The sequence below is a fragment of the Xiphophorus couchianus genome, chromosome 3 (assembly GCF_001444195.1).
Source record: "Xiphophorus couchianus chromosome 3, X_couchianus-1.0, whole genome shotgun sequence".
Taxonomy (NCBI): domain Eukaryota; kingdom Metazoa; phylum Chordata; class Actinopteri; order Cyprinodontiformes; family Poeciliidae; genus Xiphophorus; species Xiphophorus couchianus.
This window is the reverse complement of record NC_040230.1, coordinates 9,097,291-9,106,515: the sequence shown is the minus strand read 5'-3', so window position 1 is coordinate 9,106,515 and position 9,225 is coordinate 9,097,291. Positions and strand designations below refer to the sequence as shown.

General features: G+C 37.2%; 1 protein-coding gene across 1 annotated transcript; it reads right to left on the bottom strand.

Annotated features, from left to right (window-relative positions):
- Nucleotides 1-3,814: 3,814 nt before the first annotated feature.
- Nucleotides 3,815-6,233, bottom strand: utp11 (UTP11 small subunit processome component). The gene is made up of 8 exons (XM_028008598.1): nucleotides 6,027-6,233; nucleotides 5,831-5,892; nucleotides 5,648-5,750; nucleotides 5,435-5,548; nucleotides 4,736-4,829; nucleotides 4,461-4,591; nucleotides 4,182-4,292; nucleotides 3,815-4,098 (listed from the first exon to the last, which is right to left on the bottom strand). Exons 1-8 carry the CDS (start codon nucleotides 6,084-6,086, stop codon nucleotides 4,015-4,017), a joined length of 759 nt encoding a protein of 252 aa, XP_027864399.1. The 5' UTR covers nucleotides 6,087-6,233; the 3' UTR covers nucleotides 3,815-4,014.
- Between the last annotated feature and the right edge of the window lie 2,992 nt (nucleotides 6,234-9,225).

Here is a 9,225-nt window from a genome sequence, read left to right as displayed (position 1 = left end):
GGAGAGAAGAGATTCACAGATAAATACTAGCTCTCATCGTCCCTTTGCAACCCTCCTAACACTAAAATCCCATGCTGCCTCTCTCGTCTCCCCACCTCTCGTTCTTCAGCTCTCAGTAATTGGGGGATCGATTAGCACTGTCCTTAACCATCCTTAACCTCGGATCAGTATGCAGGGCAACCTGGTGGAGGAGCTGGATGGAGGTGCTGCACTTGTGATTTTCAGAGGAGCAAGTGCAAGGTTAAAATAGTGTTGGAGATCTACATTTGTATATCATAATTTATGAGTGAGAAATAGAAGCACAATGCATTATCCGTACATAGCCTACAGACGCAGACCAGTTTTTTGAGGTCAGGATGTGTAAAAAAAAACCTTTAAAAAAGTTCAGCTTTTATTACAGGAGCTTACAGGTTTCCCATATGATTTAGATCTGGTAGGTGAGAAGCAGGCTGATTTGTTGAAAGACCAAATACAGACTTGCTTTTAGTTTTTTTCTAATCAGAGTAAACCAAATTTTAGCTTTATATGGCATCATATTTTTTCAAGTTTATGATAACATTCTTACAAGGTTCCCAGATGCACAGCTTCACACATCCTCTTCTGTACCCAACAATGGGTATGAGGTGGTGGTCCACAGAATAAAGCACAGTTGTGTAGAGTTTAGCTAACTTTACATGTTATGTTTACTTAAGACCACCGAAAGTACTTGTTCCTGGCATGTCTCTCAGAAAACTGACAGACAGGTATATAGTCTCTGATACTTACCGAGACTTAGTGACTTGGTGACCCCAATGTGTCACACAGTAAGCCATGAAATTCATGGCTTACTTTTTTTTTTTGCCTCCCTAACCATTCTGCTCCATGTGCATGGTGGCCAGTGGCTAAAAGAAATGGTCTCTCTGTTTCGTGTCATATTTGCCCCCCAGGGAAACAGAAACTTGTAGATTCTTAAGCAGAAGTGCCTCGATTGTAAATGAAGTTCACATTGAGTTCAACTTATTTTGAAAGGGGGTTTTGCTTGTAACAGGTAATTACTTGAGTCAAATTTTTGTCGCCAGTGACAAAAATTGCTCAAAAAGGTTGGATTTTCCTTTTTTGTTTTTACACTTTTTGCTTTGGATGGTTTTTCTTATTACACATCTTTACCAAGGAGATTGATACATTTATTAGCATCTGCAAGACATTTGGTTTAATTCACATAGTCACCAGCTTTAGTTCAGATACACTGTTCAGTGCACTCTAGAAAATCTGATAGTTGTCATTATATTCAAACATTTCCAAACTGCAAGCAGTTTATAATTAATTTTTTTAACTGTAGTGGGCAAACAAAACTAATTTTGGGCTCTGAAGGATACGAACGATGGATCTCAATTTAAGAACCCGTGACAATTCAACTGAATAATACAATACTAGAAGTAAACATGTCTTTAAAGTGTGAATTTGGACTATTATATTCTCTAATATCTACATTTGGTGAACAAAACTCTTTTGTTCATTACTTCCTCTTAACCAGGCTATACTTTCCCTTTTCAACAGTACCAGGGTCAATGTCATACCCTGCAGCAGTGCCGCTAACACCCTGTCCTCCACTTCCAGTTCCCACTCAAAAACGTGACTATTCGTTAACAAACCTCATGGGTCATTAACTTTAGAGATGGCATATGGGACGGAAAAATGGCCTGTGCGAGCAGCCAAATGAGTTATGAGGTCTACGACAATAGAAGGAATGCCTGTTTATATCTTTAAAATCAGGAGGTCACCCTCTGTCCACCCCTGAGCTCTGCCACTGCGCCCCAGCGTAAGAGCCCCTTTGGTGGAGGAGGGAATAAAAGGATAGCTTGAGAAGAGACAGAGGCCTGTCTGTGCTCAGGTCTCATAGTCAGGGAGGGGTCCCGGAACTGCGCATACAGTGTTTTGACCCCTGGGCTCCTCTTAACGACCTACACCCCCTCAGCTTACGGACAGTGGGCCCCGGGGTCCACTGTCCGTAACGCTCTCTCAGCATCGTGACGCAGTATCACAGGGCAGGCTGAGAATGTGATTCACTAACACATTCAGGATACATCAAGTCTGAAATGAATGATCGGGTTCTGGGACATGGAAGTAAAGCTCTCCAGTGTCTATATAATTAAATTTAAACATTTAAATAACCACTTGTTCGCAGGTTAAATGATTTGTTTTCAATCTTTCAATAATTTCAAAGCTGATCGGTTTAATTTAAAATTTAAACAGCTACACCAGGTGGACTGTGGTTCATCCTGAGCTGTCTGTTTGTCCGATGCCTTCTCTCCTTCCCTTCCCTTCAGTGTCTCCCTGTTGAAGGTGATGGATGGGCTCTGCTTATGAAGCTGCTGAAACCACAATGAACAGTCAAACCAGCTTCACTGTAATCTGCTGGTGGGAGCCAGATCTTCAGCATAGTCTCCAACTTCGGCTGAAGAAGGCCATGGAGCTTATCCCATATGTGTAACCACAAAAAAAGACAGAAATGAAATGTAGTCAGAGAGTGTGTAGTTGTTTTGCTGTATCTATAATACCCTGAAAAGGTTATATAAAAATAAATAAATTTTTGGCAGCAGTTGCATGTTTTTGAGGTATCTTTCTATCAGTTTTGCACATTGAGACACTGAAAGGTTTGCCAGTTTGTCTTTGCAAATTAGCTTATGCTCAGTCTGATTAAATAAGAGGGAATCTGTATTGTGCATTTTTTATTTATTGTCAAAATTTACAATGTGGATTTAGATCTAAACTTTTCGTGGATGATTAGATGATGTATTGAACAATGCCTCATCAGATGTTTAAAGCTTGGCATATTGTTTTAAATTTTAACTCTGCTTTACACTTCTCCCTGACATATCTCTTGTGTTTCTTGGTTGGTGTGATGCTGTTTCCTCTCAAAAGTCACATTTCCACATGTACCAACGCAGCTTAACTCGATTTTAGGGTTTTCGATTACATACTGGTACCAGCTCCTTTTATCTACTTGGCCAGGCTTCTAAGCAACCTGAATTGAAGTGAAAATACAACTTCAGAAAAGTAAAAATCATTGATTGGCGCCACTGGTTGAGTCATGAAAGTGACTTAATTTCCAGAATCAAACCCATCATTTATAAAACTTTCAACAGCAACTGAGCATATCGAGACCTTAAGGAAATGGCAGAATGGGCCATTGAAAAGGTGCAATTTTTGTCAGATGAAATACTCAAAGATGGTTGTTTATCAAACACAAATCACATTAACTTACTTATTGAACTATCTTGCCATGGCAAAAAACACAACGTGGTGGTAATCCACTACAATTGAACAAGACCGCACCAGTGTAGCATCAGAAAATGAGAAAAACAGAAAAAAACTACACCTGGTTAAGGATTTTTTGCCCTGATTTGTTTCCCAACATGCGAGGTGGTCAGGACACCTTAAAATACCTTGTTTAGCTTGTTTAGATTTGAACAATTAAGTTAGAGGGGTTCTCATATTTAGATCAAAATATGTAAAGACTACTAAATGAATCTATAGGGTTAAAATAAATATTTAAGGTGTTTAAAATGTAAATCACAAAAGTAACATCCTGGGCTCCTCTATAATTATTAGATATATTAGAAAATTTATTTTTATAGTCAAAGAACACTAATGCCCCCTGGTGGTAACTTAAAATATAATTCCACCATTTAAGCACCTCCTATGAACAGATTGCATCTTTTCAAACTCAGCCTAGGGCCACTTCAGAAATCTTTTTCTCCAAAACTATGGAAACTCATAAGTTTGTAAGCAAAGCCAACAGCGACTCATCTCACTGAATTAAATGAATGAGAAATTAATTTGCATTTAGATTTTTATTTGCACAAAATAATTAATTTGCACTAAAATATTTGCACAAATATGCACTAAATGGCAATACTCCAGCAGTTTGGTGAAAAAGATTATTTCTCTTCTGGATTTCCTGGGATCAAATGTGAGTTCAGTACTTTGTAGGCATCTTATCCAAAAACTAACTTGGTCCTCAGTTGTCCTTTCTTAGCGTTTCCTCTTGGACTCAAACTTGTAAATGGCTGCTCTGTCAGGTGTCTCCTTTTTCACCTTCACTTTCTTGTTTTTATCCTGGAGCCAAAGTAAACAAAATATAGAAGAATAAACATGTTGACAATAAGGATTCTGGTGTTCAAGTGTTTAGCACTACTCACCTGTAGGTCTTTACGGGTCTGGATTTTCTGGCTGATGACAAACATTTTCTTCTCTCTGTCAATCCTTTGAGAGAGGATTTTATACTGATGCTTCCTCTGCTTGGCCAGTTTCTACAGGTGAAGCAAACAGGAGGGGTTTTTACCTCACTGGGCTCAACAGAAAAATAATTAACAACCAAAACACTGAAGATAGTACTCTTTACTGACAAGGAGTTGTCAGTAAATAGCACATGTGACTGAAAAACAAAAAACTGAGCAAACAACACTGCAAAAACTAACATTAATAATATTTGGTTTCACAGATCCTTTGATGCTTTTGGTCTCCAATGTTTGCAGAGTTGGTCTGTTGTACACTCGATCCACCAGCTTTGGATGAGTACCGAGGTGGCTGGCCAGGTTAAATGTTTCCACTGAGGACACAAAAATAAAAAATAAAAATGTATCTTGCATAATCAATTCTGCAAAACTGTTTGTTCTACACAAACCAATTGAGCAGTAATCATCTTCCAAGCAATCACTATTCAAACCTTTATCTATTAAACCTCTGTACTTACCTTTCTTGTTGGAATCAACAAAAAAAGTGTGTTTGTTCTTCTGTTTGTTCTCTGCATCCAGAAGATGAAGCTCTCCTTTCAGTCTTTCTATTTTCTGAAAAAAAGCACTATTATCAGGTATATGTTTAAGCTATCTGTCTTAAACTGTGCATGTATTCTATATAATCCTTCAGTAACTTGTCAACTGCACCTTCTGAATTTCAACAAAATTAAAAGGTATTTAGCTTTACAATACTCACAAGGTGACAACTATGCCTGTTTCCTATGCACTTTTTTTCTTTCACTCAACTTTCCAGTAATATACTTGATTCCAGCACAAGCAATAACTTGTGACTTAGTCTTCCTGTGGAGTGTATCAAAGACTACCTACAAAACTAGTGTAAAGTCAGAGATTTTTGTCATATTTGTGTAGCTCATATATTGGCTATAACATTTGTGTATTAAAAATATTTTTAATTGGTCTTATGTAATTGTTTTATTATCTGATGGTATGAATTTATTTAGTAAATCTATGTCATAAATGAATATACTTTATTAATACCAGAAGGGAACTCTCACTATAAACTACATAGAACACCAGTTTTAATATTATTACTTTTACATAATTACAGTACCTTTACAATAATATTTCATTTTGTTGCGGTACAACAGTACTACTCTTTGTGGAAATAGACAAAGGCCTGGCACCAGCTGACATACCTTTGCCTCTGCAACCCGTTTCATCTCCACATATCTCATGTCCTGGGTCCTCATTACGTTCTTCTGCTCCTCCGTCACCTCCTCCTCAGTTTTCTTCATCACATGAACTCCATCCTGTCAGCATGACAGAACACAGCACATAACTACTCTGTCAGATCCAGATATAGAGGAATCTATATAAAATGGTCAAAACTATGATGAACTAGTTCTAACCTCCAGTTTGGAGCTGATCATTTTGAAGTAAAACTCATCTGGGTTTTTCTCCAGAGCTTTCTTTCGCAGAGCAGAGAGAGTGTTTTGTTTCTTGTGATAATCTCTATAACAACATCAAAAAACACAATGATAAACATGTTTTGTATTAGGTTTAACCATAAAAAGGAATAAAACAGAACTTACACTGCTCGTAGTTTGTAGTCTTTCTTCTTCTCCAACAAACCCACAGTTTTCCTAAAACCAGGCTGGTTGGACAAATTGAAAAAATTAATACGAGTTTAATATTACTAGTAATACGTCTTGAAACGAAAACACAACCATACATTCTTGAATTTGAGTATAAACGCTTGGCTAACCAAGAGAACATCTAAATGTTTACCTGAGATCTCTCATGGTGGTTCCTCTGTTGGGACTTCAGCGCTTTTCTAAATGAAGACATCTTTAGTTAGTGTCCAGAGACCTAAAACCTCCTAAAAACCGTCAAAATAGATAAATGTTGTTTCTTTATTTGTGGAACAAACACAGAAAGCTAACTGCTACACCAGCTCTGTTGCTTCCTGTGAGCACGTGGTTTCCTGCCTGTCTGACGGCGTGTTGCTCATTTCCTAACCACAGATTCGCTACTTTATAGCAAAACTTTATAAAAGCGAAACTTAACGGATTATGACATTTTAAATAAATGTCATTGTTTTATATTATTACTTACTTAAATAAAAGACAATACAGAACAATAAATTGTTTATTTCCCCTTTAAATCCTAATCAAATTGTTGTGGTATTGTTTTGTGGGTACTGCAGATGAGTATAACACCACCAGAGGGAGCTGTTGCACAGAACGTTGAAGCTTCAGACGCGGCGCTTTCTAAGCCTGAGTAATTTATAGCAGTGGCAACTGTTATTTGATGTACAGCCTTTAATTTTTGTAGTCACCGTCTTATAATCAAGAATCACTATTTAAGAGTAAGTATAGTGTTGAAGTATGTGTTACATCCTTTACCGATGTCCATGTTTTAAATTATCTTGTACACAAGTCTGTTATTTAAATAAGCTCTTAAATCCTAATAGCTGTCTACCCCTTTTCCTGCTGGTCTTGGTAAAGACTTAACTCACTTTTCACAATTCAGAAACCAACTGCAAATCACCAGTTGTTGTTTTTTTTGCTTGTTTGTTTGTTTGTTTGTTTTATAATGGATTAGAATGCTGATAGCCTATTTTGTTTTCTATCAACCCATTTTATTAACTGTTGATTTTTGTTCCATAAGCAAACTAAGCTATTGTTATGGGCTCCAAAGTCCATAAAGGCCCTCCCGTCAATGCTTTAATCTTAATGCAGACAATAGATTTAATATTTTTATAATTTTTTTTATTGAAAATTAAAATCCTTTTTAATTTGGTTTAATAATTTTTTATAGATAAATGAAAAGATTGACAAATGTTTTAGGTAACTTGCAAGTGTACTTTGTAATAGTGTAAAGAATATTCTTTGTTGTAGTGCTAACATAGTTACGATCACATGTCACGTCTTTAATCTTTCACATGTGTTTTGATCTGTTCACAAATATTTACGATGTACTTAAATGAAACATTAACTCCAATTCAATTTTTGATTAAGGCCTCAAAGAATCAAACTGTCTATGCCATGTTCTATTCTGTGAAATTGTGTTCTCTGAGTGATAGTGTAAGTTTTCCATCAATCTCATCTCACCAAAGTACCTTCTTCCACTTTCTAATGGGGTACCATACATGGCCTGCTGTAAACCACATACTGGACTTACCATGACTTTCATTTAATACTTATTTTTATCTTGCCACTTTTTGTATGAAGGTCGAATGTACAGAGGAGACTGCAGATCCTCCTTTGTAAAGAATTACCATGACTTCACTTTTTCAAATTTTTTTTTTTAAATATATGTTTTAGCTTCTATTGAATTCTTTTTATCATAGAAGAATGTATTCATTTTGTGTTCATTTTTGTAAAATTGTTGCTGTAGAGTTAAACTACAAAGTGGCATGCAAACAAAAACCGATTGTAAGTTAAATCCAACTACTGTCTGTTACTTCACACTGCAGGGATCATATGCTAGATTCAACACTTACAGGTCTCTTGCAGCAACTGGATCTCCAAGTTTCATAATAATATATCTGTGTAATAAAAACATATTTACATCATTACTTAATGAAGTAAACCAATAAGTAAAGTTCTTTATGTATCTATCCATTTATCCTTAAGTATTCAGAGCTATAAAAGCTGCACCACAAAGATCAACTCCAAATCATAATGGGATGAATCATTTTCAGTTGTAAAGACCATAAGCCAGGCAAAATATATGTATTGGCTGCCCTTTATGGACACTAAATTATTTTAGTAATTAAGATAAGGATTAGCTTTTGCCAGAATGAACAGTTGACATTAATTTGGTAACAAGTTTGTATTTTTCCAACATTAGTTTAGTTCCTCAGGGTTTACAAACTCTGTTTGATTTATGGACCTACTCAACAGACTTAAAAAAGATTAACTCAAGCAGGAAACAAACTGTACAACTTTCCCATTTGAACTTAAAGCATATTATGAATTTGAACCACACAGGAACTGTACAATCAGGACTTTTCTCTTGAGACAGATACACATGGAGTCTCTTTGTTGTTTTTCCATTAAGTGATTCCTGCAGGAACCCAGAAGATTAAGGGGTCACTGCTCTACCCTAGGGAGAAACCACTGTCCACTTCCTGAGATGATATAGTCTTCTGCAACGAAAGACAAAGACAAAGCCACAGTGGCACCAGTCCCCTAATCTTACACATATTTCAAGCTGTCTGTGGATGTGAGAAGAAGCCAGTGAGACAGGGAAATATTCCACTCAACAACCATCCCCCCCTCTAGGAAGGGTCACTATCCCCTGCCGACCACAAGGAATTTGTTTTATATGTGTGAGATTTGCCTGGCATGCAGAATGTTTTGTGGGTGAGCAGAACTGTGAATGGGATCAGTGTTTCCACATTATGTCACAGGCTTGTTTATCAGTCTGATGGCCAATGACCCCGTTTTCTTGTGAAGGTTTCAGCCCAAGGCCTGTCTGATCCACTCAACCCCTAGCATGTTTCAACCAGGCAAATACAGAGAGCAGGCAAAACATCTTGCGCTCTGACTTACTGGGCTCCGTGCTGTTTAATTCATGTGAGTATTTATCATTACAAGTGAAATGCCTGGTGAGCCACAGCAGGGGTAAATACTACTTTGGAAATCAGAGGCTCGTAAGAAGCTGATGCAGGAGCAGGAGCACAAGAGCTTGTGGGTTTGTTCAGGGTCAGCAGTGGAGGAATGCCCTTGCGGAGCAGATGCAGAACCGTTTGGTTTGCTAATATGACCCTGTAAAAATAACACTGCTGACATATTGTAAGACTTCTGTGCTCAGGCTTAGCTCACAACTTTGGTATGTCTCCCCATTCTATGGTTGGTCCTCATCTAGAGTGAGCTGCCAAGCAAGCCAAGTCAAAAAAATGCATGACACAAAAGTTCCCCCCGTATGGTTGTTTAGACACATCTCATTTTATTGGTTTTGGTGAAATGTAATGCAGTAA

Bases quoted from the DNA above. Each gene is read 5' to 3' on its own strand.
- utp11 (XM_028008598.1), bottom strand. From the start codon at position 6,086: ATGTCTTCATTTAGAAAAGCGCTGAAGTCCCAACAGAGGAACCACCAT. The intron at 4,592-4,735 runs GTAAGTACAGAG...TTGTGTCCTCAG, and splicing joins TGTTGATTCCAACAAGAAAG to TGGAAACATTTAACCTGGCC. The intron at 4,099-4,181 runs GTGAGTAGTGCT...CTTTGGCTCCAG, and splicing joins AGACCCGTAAAGACCTACAG to GATAAAAACAAGAAAGTGAA.